The sequence below is a fragment of the Pristiophorus japonicus genome, chromosome 10 (assembly GCF_044704955.1).
Source record: "Pristiophorus japonicus isolate sPriJap1 chromosome 10, sPriJap1.hap1, whole genome shotgun sequence".
In the NCBI taxonomy this organism is placed as follows: domain Eukaryota; kingdom Metazoa; phylum Chordata; class Chondrichthyes; family Pristiophoridae; genus Pristiophorus; species Pristiophorus japonicus.
In genome coordinates this window covers 144,472-161,672 of record NC_091986.1, presented here as the reverse complement: position 1 = coordinate 161,672, position 17,201 = coordinate 144,472, and the positions used below count along the sequence as shown (strand labels likewise).

Below are 17,201 nucleotides of genomic sequence, written 5' to 3'. Positions count from 1 at the left end.
GTTATAGCAGATGCATTTGTTATAATCTACCAAAATTCTCTGGACTCTGGGGAGGTACCAGCGGATTGGAAAGCAGCTAATGTAACGCCTCTGTTTAAAAAAAGGGGGCAGACAAAAGGCAGGTAACTATAGGCCGGTTAGTTTAACATCAGTAATGGGGAAAATGCTTGAAACTATCATTAAGGAAGAAATAGCGGGACATCTAGATAGGAATAGTGCAATCAAGCAGACGCAGCACGAATTCATGAAGGGGAAATCATGTTTAACTAATTTACTGGAATTCTCTGAGGATATAACGAGCATGGTGGATAGAGGTGTACCGATGGATGTGGTGTATTTAGATTTCCAAAAGGTATTCGATAAGGTGCCACACAAAAGATTACTGCAGAAGATAGAGGTACGCGGAGTCAGAGGAAATGTATTAGCATGGATAGAGAATTGGCTGGCGAACAGAAAGCAGAGAGTCGGGATAAATGGGTCCTTTTTGGGTTGGAAATTGGTGGTTAGTGGTGTGCCACAGGGATACACTATACATAGATGACCTGGAAGAGGGGACAGAGTGTAGTATAACAAAATTTGCAGATGGCACAAAGATTAGTGGGAAAGTGGGTTGTGTAGAGGACACCGAGGCTGCAAAGAGATTTGGATAGGTTAAGCGAATGGGCTAAGGTTTGGCAGATGGAATACAATGTCGGAAAGTGTGAGGTCATCCACCTTGGGGGGGGGGGGGGAGGGGGGAAACAGTAAAAGGGAATATTATTTAAATGGGGAGAAATTACAACATGCTGCGGTGCAGAGGGACCTGGGGGTCCTTGTGCATGAATCCCAAAAAGTTAGTTTGCAGGTAATCAGGAAGGCGAATGGAATGTTGGCCTTCATTGCGAGAGGGATGGAGTAAAAAAGCAGGGAGATCCTGCTGCAACTGTACAGGGTATTGGTGAGGCCGCACCTGGAGTGCTGCGTGCAATTTTGGTCACCTTACTTAAGGAAGGATATACTAGCTTTGAAGGGGGTACAGAGACGATTCACTAGGTTGATTCCGGAGATGAGGGGGTTACCTTTTGATGGTAGATTGAGTAGACTGGGTCTTTACTCGTTGGAGTTCAGAAGGATGAGGGGTGATCTTATAGAAACATTTAAAATAATGAAAGGGATAGACAAGATAGAGGCAGAGAGGTTGTTTCACTGGTAGGGGAGACTAGAACTAGGGGGCACAGCCTCAAAATACGGGGGAGCCAATTTAAAACCGAGTTGAGAGGGAATTTCTTCTCCCAGAGGGTTGTGAATCTGTGGAATTCTGTGCCCAAGGAAGCAGTGAGGCTAGCTCATTGAATGTATTCAAGTCACAGATAGATAGATTTTTAACCAATAAGGGAATTAAGGGTTACGGGGAGAGGGCGGGTAAGTGGAGCTGAGTCCACGGCCAGATCAGCAATGATCTTGTTGAATGGCGGAGCAGGCTCGAGGGGCTAGATGGCCTACTCCTGTTCCTAATTCTTATGTTCTTATGTTTATATATGTTAACAATACAAAGCTGGGGGGCGAGGAGGAGGAGGAGGATGACAATGAGCTGTGAGAACAGAATCTGCAAAGGGATATAGATAGACTGAGTGAGTGGGCAGTAAGATGGCAGATGGAGTATAATGTAGGGAAATGTGAGGTTATTCACTTTTTTAGCAGGAGGAATAGTAAATCAGAATATTTTTTAAATGGTGAGAAAGCTTTAAATGTTGGTGTTAGAGATTTGTGTGTCCTTGTGCAAAAAACAGAAAGCTAGCATGCAGGTACAGCAAGCAATAAGGAAGGCAAATGGCATGTTGTCCTTTATTGCACAGGGATTGGTGTATAAGAGTAAAGAAGTCTTGCTACAATTGTACAGGGACTTGCTGAGACCACACCTGGAGTACTGTGCACAGTTTTGGTCTCCTTATCTAAGGAAGGATATACTGACCTTGGAGGTGGTGCAACGGAGGTTCACTAGATTGATTCCTGGGATGAAAGGGCTGCCTTTTGATAGAATGGGTCTATAGTCTCCAGTTTAGAAGAATGAGAGATGACCTCATTGAAACATACAAGATTCTGAAGGGAAGATGCTGAGAGATTGTTTCCCCCGGGCTGGAGAGTCTAGAACCAGGGGTCACCGTCTCAGGGTAAGGGGTCGGCCATTTAAGACAGAGATGAGGGGGCATTTCTTCACTCAGAGATTGTAAATCTTTGGAATCCTCTGCCCCAGAGGGCTGTTGATGCGAAATCATTGAGTATATTCAAGGCTTAGATAGATAGATTTTTGAACTCTCGGGGAATCGAGGGATATGGTGATCGGGCGGTAAAGTGGAGTTGAGGTCGAAGATCAACCATGATCTTATTAAATGGCGGAGCAGGCTCGAGGGGCTGTATGGCCTACTCCTCCTATTTCTTATGTTCTTATGGGAGATGGATCAGTTGCTGCTTTCCACTGAGTTGCCAATCTCTGACACATTGGTGTGGGAGGAGGCCTGACAACTAGCCATGAAAGAGGGAGAAGGAATTTGAGGAGTAATTTTTGTAAAGTTCCTGTATCTTCTCGTGGCTGAGTCAGACTAGGACTGGTTGAGACATTCAGATCATTACTTCCTGCCTTCTACCATAATTTATTTCAGACCCAAAGAGATAAATACTGGGAGAAAATGGGATTGATACCTTTTTTTTAAGGGAAAAAGCTTGCCTTGACCGCTATCTAAAAGAAAGAAGCTCAAATCCATTTGAACCCAGGTTCTAGAATGAATATTTGAAAAAACTGATGTTGCCTATTTAATCTTTGTACTATTGCATTCCTCAAATCCTCTTGATAACATCCACTGTAGTAACCAATGACAGTCATCAAGGACACAGAGGCAGCCAGTGCCCGCTGGAAGGAGCACTTCAGAGAGCTACGTTACCGAGATTCTGTCTTCGATGCGAGGGTCATCGACTCCTTCGCGCAGCATGCTACCCGCCACCACCTCAGCACAACCCATCCCGGCATGAGGTTGAAAAGGCCATCCGACAACTGAAGAACAACAAGGCCTTGAGCAGATGGAATCCCTGCTAAAGCATAGCGGAGAAACACTTTTGGCACAAATCCATGAACTCCTTTCTCTTATTTGGAAGGAGGAGAGCGTGTCAGGGGATCTCTGGCGCTGTAATCGTGACCATCTTCAAGAAAGGTCACCAGTCCGATTGCGGTAATTACAGAGGAGTTTCACTGCTGTCTGCCACAGGAAAAGTCACAAGAATTCTCCTCAATTGCCTTGTCCCAGTGGCTGAAGAGCTCCTCCCAGAGTCGCAATGCGGATTCCGCCCACTAAGGGGCACAATGGCCACGATCTTCATCGCAGGTCAAACTCAAGGAAAATGCACCAGCCTCGGTACATGGCCGCCTTTGATCTCAAAAGCCTTCGACACGATCAACCAGGAAGGATTATGGAGTGTCCTCAAATTCGGCTGCCCTCAAAAGTTTGTCACCATCCTCCGCCTGCTTCACAAAGATATGCAGGCCGTGATCCTGACCGACAGATCCACCACAGACCCAATTCATGTACGGCCTGGGGTCAAGCAAGGTTGTCATCGCACCAACGCTCTTCTCGATCTTCCCTGCTGCAATGCTCCATCTCACCCTCAATAAGCTCTCTGCTGGAGTAGAACTAATCTACAAAACAAACGGGAAACTGTTCAACCTTCGTCGTCTCCAGTCCAGATTCTCTCATTGAATTACAGTATGCAGACGATGCTTGCGTTTGCGCACACTCGGAGGTCAAACTCCAAACCATCACCAACACCTTCACTGAAGCGTATGGGACTATGAATCTTACATTGAACATCCGTAAGACACAGGTTCTCTACCGACCTGCTCCCGCCACACAGTACTGCCCCCCGATTATCAAGATCTATGACGAGGCCTTGGACAATGTGGACCATTTTCCATACTTCAGGAGCCTACTGTCAAGGGCAGACATCGATGACTAAGTCCAACACCGCCTTCAGTGTGCCAGTGCAGCCTTCGGTCACCTGAGGAAGAGAGTGTTTGAAGACCAGGATTTCAAACCCAGCACCAAGCTCATGGTCTACAGAGAAGCAGTGATACCCGCCCTCCTAAATGGCTGAGAGACATGGACTATGTACAGCAGGCACCTCAAAGCACTGGAGAAGTACCACCAAAGCTGCCTCCGCAAGATCCTGCAAATCCATTGGCAGTATAAGCACATCGTCAGTGTTCTCGCTCAGGCCAACATCCCCAGCATCGAAACATTGACCACACTCGATCAGCTCCGATGGACGGGCCACATCGTCCGCATGCCCGATACAAGACTCCCAAATGAAGCGCTCTACTCGGAGCTCCGACACGGCAAGCGAGCCCCAGGTGGGCAGAAGAAACACTTCGAGGACACCCTCAAAGCTTCCTTGAAAAAGTGCAACATCCCCACCAACACCTGGGAATCCCTGGCCCAAGACCAGTCAAAATGGAGGAGAAGCATCCGGGAAGGCGCCGAACATCTCTAGTCCCTTTGCCGGGAGCGCGTGGGAGCCAAGCACCCCACCTACCTGTCCCTCCAACTACCGTCTACTCCACCTGTGACTGAGACTAGGTCCCTCATTGGACTCATCAGTCACCTGAGAACTCGTAGTGTCGCAGCAAGTCATCCTCGACTCCCAGGGACTGCCGAAGAGAAGAACCAAATATGGATTGTTTGCTTTTTATTTGCAAAGTAGCTGCCCTTTGACTACCTAGAATTCATTAAATATAAACTGACTATTTACACACCAGGCTGACATTCTGGAACACAGTTTGCCACAGGTTAATTGACTTCTGCACCTCCTCTGTCTCAAGTCATAATTTAGAATTAATAAACATTTATAATTGTGTTTTAGCCATTCATCTTTTTATGGATTGCAATTGAGTTTTGTTGAATGAATCTTGTAAAAATATTGGACACTTTGCCCATTTGCAGGTAACGTAGATCTGATTAAAACACACTACATCATGTAGGCACAATAAAAAAAATTATGTATAGCTCTTTTTCCTTCCAAAGAAGATTGATAAGTAATTCATAAAGATAGTGCTCCTTCAAATGGTATTCTACTATTAATATAATCTCTCTCGTTTAGAACCAACAAGCAAGAGAAGCTATTAACACTTGCACGCAAGTATTGGAGCAGGATACAAACAATATAAATGCATTGAAAGACCGAGCAGAAGCTTATATTTTAGAGGAACAATATGAAGAAGGTACTATCTCCTTGTTTTATGTATATGCCTATTGTCAGTTAAAAGCTAAAATCTCATTCATTCCTTTTGAACTGGTTTTATAAACTGCAACTAAGGGAAACTTATTACAGTTATGTGTAGCTGGGATATATACAGTTCTTGGTGTAACAGTCTTATTCTCAACTTTAAATGTTTATTTGAATGGGTCACTTTAGCTACAGAGTCGAACAAGTCTAAATATCTGAAGTTTAGGTTATGTTAAGCAGTCTTACAAAAAGTAGGCAGTCCAGCAGCAAACTGAGTGTAAGGTGTGTAGCGTGGAAGGAACGCACGACCACTCATCCCTTCATCCACCGTCTGCCCCACCAGTGACAGAGACTGTAGGTCCCGCATTGGACTCATCAGTCACCTGAGAACTCGTAGTGTGGAAGCAAGTCATCCTCAACTCCGAGGGATTGCCTAAGAGAAGCGTAGTTAGATGTAACAAAGAAAACCATCATTTCTGCCCTCTCTTTCCTTTATTTTGCTTTCTTGCTGCAGTACTGCTGTTGCATCAGCCAGCATTGATTCATAGTTAACAAAAATGATAGATTTTACAGCAGAAGGCTTTATGTTGTCACTTTCTCTCTCGTTGCATATATGCGCATGAATGGTCCAGTAAGGATATAATAGCAACCACCCAGTGTCATCACTGTAAATTATTCTTTGAATTTTGTTGTATTCCTCTGCAGATGTTAATTTGTGCTGGACTGTACTCTTAAGTACTTCATCATAGTGGCTATTCTTCATGTGTGAGCCGAGACACCAAGTGTGGGCAAGGTTACAACTGCTGGATGGGGTAATTGCAACTTAGCCCAGTCCTGTCTTAAGCCAATGTCCACACATGCACTCAGGAATTCCTTCCCTTTCCTCTGCTGCTCTCTCCAACTTGAGTGCTGAGGCCAAGAGTAGCAGACATACTGCTATCTTGACTGAGATCAGACTGGGACTCCAGCCTGCTACTTTACTTATCTATATAGCTCAACTGCATTTACCAACTGAACCACTGGAAGAAGCTGTGAATACTTTTAAAATACTTTTTAAAAACATTACAGGCTTAAAAATTTCAGTGACATTACTGTTCCTGCTATTTTATTGGCAGTATTAATCAATTTGAAATGGAATGTCATTTGGACGTTAAATATTTGTTCAGTAATATTACAAGTAGTAGTTTCTAATCTCTAAATTCTGCATTTTCCCTTCCTCCAACTTCCCTGTCTGATTTAATTCTGAGGTATGAAGGATGACGATGAGAAGACTTTAATAAGCTAGCTCACTTTTACCCCATAGACATCCACCCATTATAAAACATTAATTCATGAGTTTCTTTAAGTTGGAAAAATACCAACTGCATGATGCCTACTTAAGGACTGAAGTGAATGTGTAGAGTCCTGACCGTGACTTACTGAAGAGTTGTCTGGTGTTTTGTACAGCGATCAAAGACTATGAAGTTGCAAGAGAACACAGTGACAATGAACAAGGAATAAAAGAAGGGCTGGAAAGGGCACAGAAACTTCTAAAACAGTCACAGAAGAAAGATTACTACAAAATATTAGGAGTGAAAAGGTATTTACTGCATCTCTGGCTATTATTACTAGTATCTAAAGATCTTGTATCTGGGGTGAGGCAATAGAAAATCCTTTAGATGCTTAAATTAGAATTTATAAAATATATTTTAACTTCAATTCAATAGTCCGTTTATAATGACTATACATGGGTTTCTTCATTTGCAAATAGTGAGATTACAGGATGACACTTGCATTGAATACATTTTTAAATTAAGTGCTGCAAAAAGAGAAGTAATGTTTGCATTTGTAATTGTAAGCATAACCAGTACATAACATGTATATTTAACTCCTGAGCAAACTTCATTATCCAGTTTTTACTTCTAATCATATTTACGATAAGCTAAAATATAGAGCAACAAAGCCTCTTTCAAAGCCATACTCCGTATAATGGGCCCAAGTTTCCACACGATAAAAAACAGGCACCCATTTTTCGTGCCACAAAGTGCGCCTAAAAAAACCCTCCGTATTCTCCACCTCCCTGCAGGTCCTCTGGCCCTCGGCGCGGCGCAGCAGAAGCTGTAGGGGGGCGGAGCTAGGACCCTGCGCCGAAAACAGTGCCGGGAGCTCTGCACATGCGCGCTACAGTGGGCACGCAAGTGCAGTAGCTCCAGGCGCCCGAAACTGTGTGGAAGGGGCCCGAAGCACGCAGCCCCTAGCCCTGGCCCAATGGCCTCACTGGGGCTGCGTGAATAAGGCTCCTCCCACGGCCAGCTCCTGCTTCCTGCCGACTCCCGCTCCTGCTTCCCCGCCGCTCCTGCTTCCGCCTCCCGACCGGACCCGTCTGCGTCTGCCGCTCCCACCCGACTCGACCCGACTCTACTCTCGCCCCCGGACTGGATCCGACCTGACCTCCCCCTCCCTGTTCCTGACCTGACCTCCCTCTCCCCGACCTGACCCTCCCGACCCGACCTGACCCTCCCTCCCTCTCTCTCTCTCCCTCCCTCCCCCGCCGACCCGAACCGAACCTCTCTCCCCGACCCAACCCAACGCCACCTACCTCTGGTGCTGGGGACAGGCCCGGCCCGTTCAGCCTTCAGTCCCGACGGCAAACCGCTTCCTAAAGACCTGCCTGAAGAACTTTCACACAGGTAGGAAGATGGTTTATTTAATCTTTTCTTTGCTTATAAATGTTTATTCAAGTTGGATTTATTTGTATAAGTATAACTAAAGATTTATTGTAGAATTTAATGACTTCCCTTCCCCCCCCCACCTCGTTCTGGACGCCTAATTTGTAACCTGCGCCTGATTTTTTTAATGTGTAGAACAGGTTTTTTCAGTTCTACAAAAATCTTCACTTGCTCCATTCTAACTTAGTTTGGAGTACATTTTCACTGTGGAAACTTTGAAATCGGGTGTCAGTGGCCGGACACACCCCCTTTTGAAGAAAAAATTCTGTTCTGTTCTACCTGACTAGAACTGCAGAAAAAAAAAAGTGGAGAATTGCGATTTCTAAGATAGTCCGTTCTCCACCAGTTGCTCCTAAAAAATCAGGTGCAAATCATGTGGAAACTTGGGCCCAATGTGTGTAGATGTGCATTTTAATCCACTATAACCTCAACAGGTTGTTGTGCGAACACAGCTTCTTAATACTTTTGACATTTCAGAAATGCCAAAAAACGTGAGATTATAAAAGCATACAGAAAGCTGGCAATGCAGTGGCATCCTGATAACTTCCAGGAAGAAAATGAAAAGAAGCAAGCAGAAAAAAAATTCATAGACATAGCAGCTGCTAAAGAAGTACTCACTGATCCAGGTATGGAGTGGCTTCTTTTCTCCTTTAGCTACATATTTCAGACATCCATTGTATATTAAAATTGCTGAATGAGTCATTGACATTCCATTTCAAAATGCATTGAAAACTTTCTTCTGGTTCAGCCTCTGGCAAAATCCATGTTAAAACTGGAAACATTTATCTGCAGCATCTGCTAAGCCTGAAAGTGGTGCTTTATTGGGCCATTTCCATGTTAAGTATGTGACATAACCTTGGGTTGAGAAGCAAGAATCTTCATGTAGCTCTGCACCCTGGCCTCCAGATGGCTCTGCACCAGTATCTCATTCCCAATGGCAACTCTCGAGTATTATTTCTAAGTGAAATGTTGAGATCTAAGTTTCAGCATACTATTAATGCTGGACCAACTTCCAATCTGCTTTTTACCCCTTTCCCACTCATGTTTGAAAACTGCCTCTGTTGACCCCCTCATTCCCGCTCCAAGTCGTCTTGTGCCCTATTTATAAATTTGGCTTGTTGATCTTACAATTTAGTAATCTACAGGTTACCTGCTACAAAGAAGAGCATAACATCGGAAACTGCTAATCTAAGAGCCTGAAAATCCCCAGCAATTCTCTTGAATGCAGCCCAAGCCACAACTCGTACCAATCAGCCTACCCTTGCCCCATCTACCTTTTACACACCTGCTCTGGAACCTTGCTGTCTTTAATTAGGCATGTGCCTGTTTCTCTCAAATTTCCCAGTATCTGAAAATCATAGCCATCTCTATGTTCCAACCCCCCACCAAACCTCATTGAGATGATATTTTGTCCCAATCTTACTCGACTCCATCCCCATCATCAAGGTAGTAGATAGTTTCTCGGCTTTTTTGCATTTTTCTCCCATTCTCCTCTTCCTTTTCTTCCTCCTACACATCCCTTATGCTGGTCTGATTTATATTAACTCTACTTAAGCTAAATGTTTAGGGTTTTTTTGCCTCTTCCAGGAAGTTATATGGCTACTGGTGGATCATGATGGTCAAGGATAGCATTAGATTGAAAGAAAAAGCTTATAATGTTGCGAGGAATTGTAGTAAGCCTGAGAATTGGGAGAGTTTCAGAAACCAACAATGATGAGGAAAAAAATATAATGAGCGAAAACATATTGGAAGAACTTCTATAAGTATGTAAAAAGGAAGAGAGCAGCAAAAGTAAACATTGGTCCCTTAGAGGCTGAGACAGGAGAAATTATTATGGGGAATAAGGAAATGGCAGAAACATGAAACAAATATTTTGTATCTGTCTTCACAGTAGATGATGCAAAAAGCATATGTAAAATGGTGGGGAACCAAGGGTCGAATGAAGGTGAGGAACTTAATGTAATTAATATAGGTGGAGAAAAACTAATGGGACTACAAGCCGACAAATCTCCCGGACCTAACGGCCTATATCCTAAAGCTCTAAAAGGCATGGCTGCAGATAGTGGAGCAGATAGTGGATGCACTGGTTTTGATCTTCTAGAATCTGTATAATTTCGGAACGGTCCCAGCGGATTGGAAAGTAGCAAATGTAACCGTTATTCAAGAAAGGAGTGAGATAAAACGGGGAACTACAGGCCAGTTAGCCTGACATCAGTCGTCGGGAAAATACTGGAACCCATTGTTAAGCAGTGGTCATCATCATAGGCAGTCCCTCGGAATCGAGGAAGACTTGCTTCCACTCTTAAAATGAGTCATTAGGTGACAACAGTCCAGTATGAGAGCCACAGCCCCTGCCACAGGTGGGACAGACAGGAGTTGAGGGTAAGAGAGGGTGGGACAGGTTTGCCACACGTGTCTTCCGCATGCACTTGCCGACGAGTCTCTAGGCGTTTAGCGCCCTCCCGGATCCGCGGTCTTTGGCCAGGGACTCCCAGCAGTCGGTGGGGATGCTGCACTTTACTAGGGAGGCTTTGAGGGTGTCCTTGTAACGTTTTCTCTGTCCACCTTTGGCTTGTTTGCCATGAAGGAGTTCCGAGTAGAGCTTGTTCCGGGAGTCTCATGTATGGCATGCGAACGACATGGCCTGCCCAGCGGAGCTGATCAAGTGTAGTCAGTGCTTCAATGCTGCCAAGAATGGGGAAACACTTATCAAGGATACCGAGGCAATCAGGGCCCGTTGGTAGGAGCATTTTGAAGATCTACTCAATCGAGACTCTGCCTTTGACTCGAGTGTCCTCTACCCCATCCCGCAGCATGTGACCTGCCACCACCTCAGTGAAACCCCAACGTTGCACGAGGTAGGAAAGCTGTAAGACAGCTCAAAAACAAGGCAACTGGAGCGGATGGAATCCCTGCTGAGGCACTAAAATATGGCGGAGAGGCGCTGTTGGCGCGGATACATGACCTCCTCTCTCATCTAGAGGGAGGAGAGCATGCTGGGAGATCTCCCAGATGCAGTGATTGTGACCATTTTCAAAAAAGGGAACAAGTCCAACTGCGGCAACTACAGAAGAATCTCCCTAAGAAGTTTAATCAGGGCATTTAGAAAATCATAACCTGATTGTGCAGAGTCAGCATGGTTTTATGAAAGGAAAATCTTGTTTGACAAATTTATTAGAATTTTTTGAGGATGTAGCTAGCAGGGTAAAGGGGAACCAGTGGATGTAGTATACTTGGATTTCCAAAAAACATTCGATAAGGTGCCACATAAAAGGTTATTACAGAAGGGCTCATGGGATTGGATGTAATTAATTAGCATGGATAGCGAATTGGTTAACGGACAGAAAACAGAGTCGGGATAAACGGGTCATTTTCAGGTTGGCAGGCTGTCAGTAGTAGGGTGACGCAAGGACCAGTACTGGGGCCTCAGCTATTTTTAATCTATATCAATGACCCAGATGAAGGGACCGAGTGCAATGTATCCAAGTTTGCTGACTATACAAAGCTTGGGGGGGTGGGGGGGAAAGAAGAAAGAGACACAGTCTGTAATGGGATATAGATAGACTGAGTGAGTGGGCAGTAAGATGGCAGATGGAGTATAATGTAGGGAAATGTGAGGTTATTCACTTTGGTAGAGATTTGTGTGTCCTTGTGTGAGAAACACAGAGAGCATGCAGGTACAGCAAGCAATAAGGGAGGCAAATGGCATGTTCTTTATTGCACAGGGATTGGAGTATAAGAGTAAGGAAGTCTTGCTACAATTGTACAGGGACTTGGTGAGACCTGTGCACAGTTTTGGTCTCCTTATCTAAGGAAGGATATACTTACCTTGGAGGTGGTGCAACGGAGGTTCACTAGATTGATTCCTGGGATGAGAGGGCTGCCTTATGATGAGAGATTGTGTAGAATGGGCCTATGGTCTCGAGTTTGGAAGAATGAGAGGTGATCTCATTGAAACATACAAGATTCTGCAGGGCTATTTTAAAAAAAAAAAAAATACTGCAGATGTTGGAATCTGAAATAATATATATCTAGATATCTTGTGCTTAGTATTAGATATCTAGATATTTAACTTAGAGTCCTCCTTCTGAGTTGGATCTGAGAAACCACCTTCCTCCTCTCCACTAAATTCCTACCATCACCAAATTCTTTCACTCTGCTTGCGATTAACTCCAAATGCACTTCACCCAGCTTTGTCTCCAAGCTCTGCTGAGGCAAAACTTTTTGCAAATACTTTTTGAAGTAAATTTACTGTTGTAATGTAGGAAACACACAGCCAATTTTCACACAGCAAGGTCCCAGAAATACAATGTGATAATGACCAGATAATCTCAACGATGTTGGTTGAGAGATAAATATTGGCCAGGATGCAATGTGATTTAAAATGTTAGGACTAAAAGTAAATTTGCCTATTCAGATTTTAAATTTATGTGCAATGGAGTAATGCTACTGCATGAAATCCATGCAATTTGTGCAGGGTTTTTGGAAAACAACTTATGCTATGATGTAGATGAGGATGGAGCTATACTATGGCTGTGGCAGGGGAGATCTCCCCTGCTCTTCAAAATATTGTCATAGGATCTTTTACGTCCATGTTTCATCCGAAAGACTGCATCTCCGACAGTGCAGCACTCACTTGCACTGGACTGTCAACCTAGATTATGTGGTCAAGTCTCTGGAGTTGTTTGAAGGATAAATGTTGGCCAGGATAATGGAAGAACTCCCCTGTTCTTCAAATAGTATCATGGAATATTTTAATTCCACTTGGAACAGCCAGATTGGTTTAATGTCTTACAAAAGCAAAATACTGCGGATGCTGGAATTTGGAATAAAAACAGAAAATGCTGAAAATCTTCAGCGGGTCAGGCAGCATCTGTGGAGAAAGCAGAGTTAACGATTTGGGTCGACGACCCTTCGTCTTTGTGATTTGTCAATTCATTTTTCACTTGCTAAGCAGTTTTGGGTAAATCTTGAAGCATTGCCACTTTTAAACCTTAAAACTTTTGGTACCTGTGTCTGGGTGAGAATCAGGACCTAAAGTTGTTTTTCAGCTGACCAAAATGATAAAAGATTAATGTAGCTATATCATGGATGCAGTCAAGCTTTGGCTCAGTGGCAATACTTTTACTTCTTGAGTCAGAAATTTGTGGTTTAAGCTCCGCTCCAAACTATTAAGCACATAATCTGCTATACTGAGATGCAGTCTTTTGGATGAGATGGTAAACCATAAGGTGGATATAAACAATCCCATGGCACTATTTTAAGAAGAGCAGGGGAGTTCCTCTGGGGTCTTGGCTAATATTTATCCCTCAACTAATACTACTTTATATTAAAACAATATATTATCTGGTCATTTATTTTATTGCTGTTTGTGGGATTTTGTCATAATTTAGGCAAATCTGGAAGACAATTTGCATGCAGCAGTGATTAAACCAATGAAGCACATCTGAAGAGTAAAGTACTTTGGGATGAATTCAAGTTGGAATTCTGCTTTATCTGTTCAGTAATACCTATAGCACATAACGGGCATAAAACCACCTTCCTTTTGGAATGTTTAGCACTTTAATTTTCAAAAAGCAGTAATTTATCTATAGCAGCAAGTTTCCTATTATGTTGCTCATGGAAAGTTTGATATGCTGTTTTATAATAACATTGTGTATTCTGCTGCTAAGGTAGAGATTTATTTCAGCTGACCCATCTCTCTCAATGCCAGGCCACAATGTCTAAGCAAATACCACCTCAGTCAGAGTTTAATTCCTATTTGATATTTTACAGTTTGGAGCTGCTTGTAAAGCTCTAGCTCCAGGCCGAGAAACAAACAGCATGAAATTAGGGTCCTTGTATGTTTTTTGTAAATACTTTCGAGACTTTAACATGTGATGAATATTCTCAACCAAAAAAGTAATATTTGATTAATGAATTTTTCAGTCTCTAGAAAAGTACTATTTAGTATTCGTCATCTAAGTGTCTTTGTTTCTTCATTATAGAGATGAGGAAGAAGTTTGATTCAGGGGAGGATCCACTGGATCCAGAAAATCAACAGGGCGGAGGTGGTCATCACTTTCACAGATCCTGGAATCAATGGCAAGGATTTAATCCTTTCGGCTCAGGAGGACCTTTTAATTTCAAATTCCACTTTAACTAAAACTTGAGTATTGGTTACTCATTTCTAGAAAGACTTCATAAGAACAGAAATGTTGAATGTGATGCCAGGAACCCAGAACTAAAGGTTTAAGCAGTGTAACTTTTTTGTTCAGCCAAAAATGTTCAGAATGTAGTATTTTTCACATGTAAAGTACAGTTTTGAAATATTTTCCTTAAACATAATGAAATGCAGTGTACACTTGTAATAAAGCAAATTGCCTTATAAAATCTGGTCCCATTGAAAACAATTTATTCCCCCATAAATATTTTCTAATGTGTAGGGGTAATTTGAAAGTCCTTGGCTCCTAAGACAAAATAACAAACCTTCCTCCAAATATGATGTGATCAAATGGCAACAGTACCATCTTGTGTCATTACTCAAATACTCTTTAGGCCAGTTATAATGTCCCTTTCAATAGGATGTGAGTGGATTAGTGACTTGCAATGGCACATATCTGACCTCATTACTGTTTATGCTGTGGGACTGCTTCAAATTCGCAGAAGTAGAACTTGCACTTTTTAAATCAAAATATTCTAATATCCATCCTCTCATGGGACCTTAAATATCTTTGTTTTATATATACTGAAGATGTCCCATTCACTATTTGATCTAATTAATCCACTTGTAACTTGTTAATGGGTAAGGACACTGGAATGTTTTCACACATATATACAAAAGAAAGAAGGATTATTCCCGATGTAGCAAATGGTCACCTGGATATTCTTTAGTGGGAACCTCTTTATAATTTTGGAGGAAATGGGAATTTTAGTAAATCTATACAGGCTTTAACCCTGACCAAAAAAAAATGTATGTGCTGCAGGTAAATGTGTCATCTACAGACGTCTCAAAATAGTGTGCAGACTTTCAAAACTGAATTTATCTGTACTCTGCCACTGTAAAGTTTGAAGTCCTAGCTTGGCTGGCATTAGAATCTGCCCACCTCAAATTATGACAAATTAATTTTTTGTATAAACTGAACATTTATCTCCATGGAGAGAGAAAGTGCCCAGCTCCCTATTTTATATATGTCGCTTGGTGACTGATGGAGTGATATTTCTGGTTACATAAATCTTTCCTTTCAATTTTTGGAGATGAGTAATTAAAAAAAACACCATTAGAACTGTGCCTATTTAAATTTTCTATAAAACACATTTTTCCCTAGTTAATGGTAGGAAAATAACCTCTCTGAAGGGTGTTTTGCAGGGGTTTTTTCTATCATAGTAATGCAGTAGGAAATTTCAGATTTGAATTTACAGCTGTGTATCTTTTCATAGACCATACAAGACTTGAGTGTTGAATATAGAAAATATTCTAATGAATCTTTGCACTAGGGGGTAGATTTTGATGCCAGTCTCTAAGGCAGATATGCAAGGAAGCCCCCCCTCATTTACATTACCTTTGGGTCAGAAAGCCTATGCTACTCGAAGCTCTCATGCATTGTATCTGAAACATGTCTGTTAAGGGACCTTGGAACACTGAATACTAATAACATCTTGCATTCGTTGTGCCTGAAAAAAAATTGCCCATTCTTGATGTGCTGCACAAGGTTTGAGGAGCAAGATGGGGTATATTTTTGTCTTGTTTACTGACCGTATAAAAACAGAATATACTCTTATGTGAATGCCAGAGTAATATTTTGACTGACATCAGAATTGTCTACTCATCATGAAAGATGGATTTAAAATTAATTCAAGACCATAGAAAAAGAAAGATCTCAATGCAAATGATTTGATATCTCACATCAGACTAGTATTCCATTCACGTCACTGTGAAGGACAATAAATATAACCTTTCTGCTTGCAGAACAATGGTATGGGGGTGATTTCCCCAAGTACATACTGGCGCTTGGGAGCTGTGGCTGCTGCCAGCAGTTATGGATTGTTCACAATTTTCCAGTCTATGTTGGTGGCGGCTGAGTTTCCTCATTGCCAGTGCGTACAGAAAATTAAGGCCCACGTGGCTATTGTATGGTAATATAGCTTATTAAACAGTTTGATTAAAGGATTTTATATATTTCTCCTGGTTGTGTCCATGTGGTTATGTTTTTTCTCCGAGGTGGTGTGCCTTGTGGCGATGGAGTACTCGCATCTGATGGCATGGTAATGAATGAACAAAACTTGCCTATCGAGGTTGCTGAATTTTAAGCAGTGGGTTTAAGCTTGAACCCTTTGAGACCTTACTGCTATTTTATTTTACAAATCATTGGTGGGAGGAAATCAAATATCAGCTGGTATGCAAATTTATCTTGTGAATAATATCATTATTTACTTCCAACTAAACTTTGAGTGATAAAACTCAAGACACCTTATTTTAGTATTTTTGGGGGAAACTATAAACTGAAACTTTGTTCCATTAGATAAAATTGTGCCAAATGTATTGCAATCGCATTGTAAAGTTATTACCTTGATTGATGTTCCTAAGAATGGGGAATTTGGCTCAGTTTAAACCAGTTTTCTGTACAGAAAAGATTGAGCAGTGTGTGGACAAACTTGCAATGCTGTGTACAACTCGAAAGGTTTTGTATGTCTGCAATAAAATAACATTTCCTGCAAACAATATTGATATACAGATGAGGAATATGAAGTAGACTTGCAGCACAAATTTCCCACATGATTTTGCACTTGTTTTGAAATGTAATTTTACTATTTGTACTTGCACTCTATGTTCTGAAGTTTGGGGACTATTTTTATATTGTGTCCAACAAAAGTGTCAGAATTGTAAATAAAAAAAAGTACATCAGTTATGATGAATTTGTTTAGAGACTTCAATTGCCAGAATAAAATGTAGGGAGTTAGTTCTTCACCAATTATATATTCCTAAAAACAATAAAGTAATTTTAGTTTTCAGTGATACCTGACTCTCTACATGGACAATTTTATCAATCCATGTTGAGACTACATAATTGGGAATTTGAACAGAGATCAATGCACTGCTGCTTGTTTTTTTCAGTGAAAATTTGTGATCTGCAGAGCTCCATTGGCAGAAATATAGATTCATAAAACATACCTGTTTACAGTTTGATTAACACTAGGTATTTTAACCAAATGTATTTCATTTTGTAATACTGACACTAGTAATTCAAAATTGGTTACTGCCCA

The 17,201-nt window shown here is 41.9% G+C and overlaps 1 protein-coding gene across 1 annotated transcript in view; it reads left to right on the top strand.

The window, feature by feature from the left end:
* The window catches only part of dnajc3a (DnaJ (Hsp40) homolog, subfamily C, member 3a), a 95,552-nt gene extending 79,430 nt beyond the window's left edge, over positions 1-16,122 (top strand). The window contains exons 9-12 of the mRNA XM_070891689.1: positions 5,125-5,245; positions 6,697-6,829; positions 8,436-8,584; positions 13,946-16,122. Of these exons, the coding sequence (XP_070747790.1) occupies positions 5,125-5,245; positions 6,697-6,829; positions 8,436-8,584; positions 13,946-14,103 (561 nt within the window). The 3' untranslated portion in view covers positions 14,104-16,122. The remainder of the gene's footprint in view (positions 1-5,124; positions 5,246-6,696; positions 6,830-8,435; positions 8,585-13,945) is intronic.
* Positions 16,123-17,201: the final 1,079 nt, after the last annotated feature.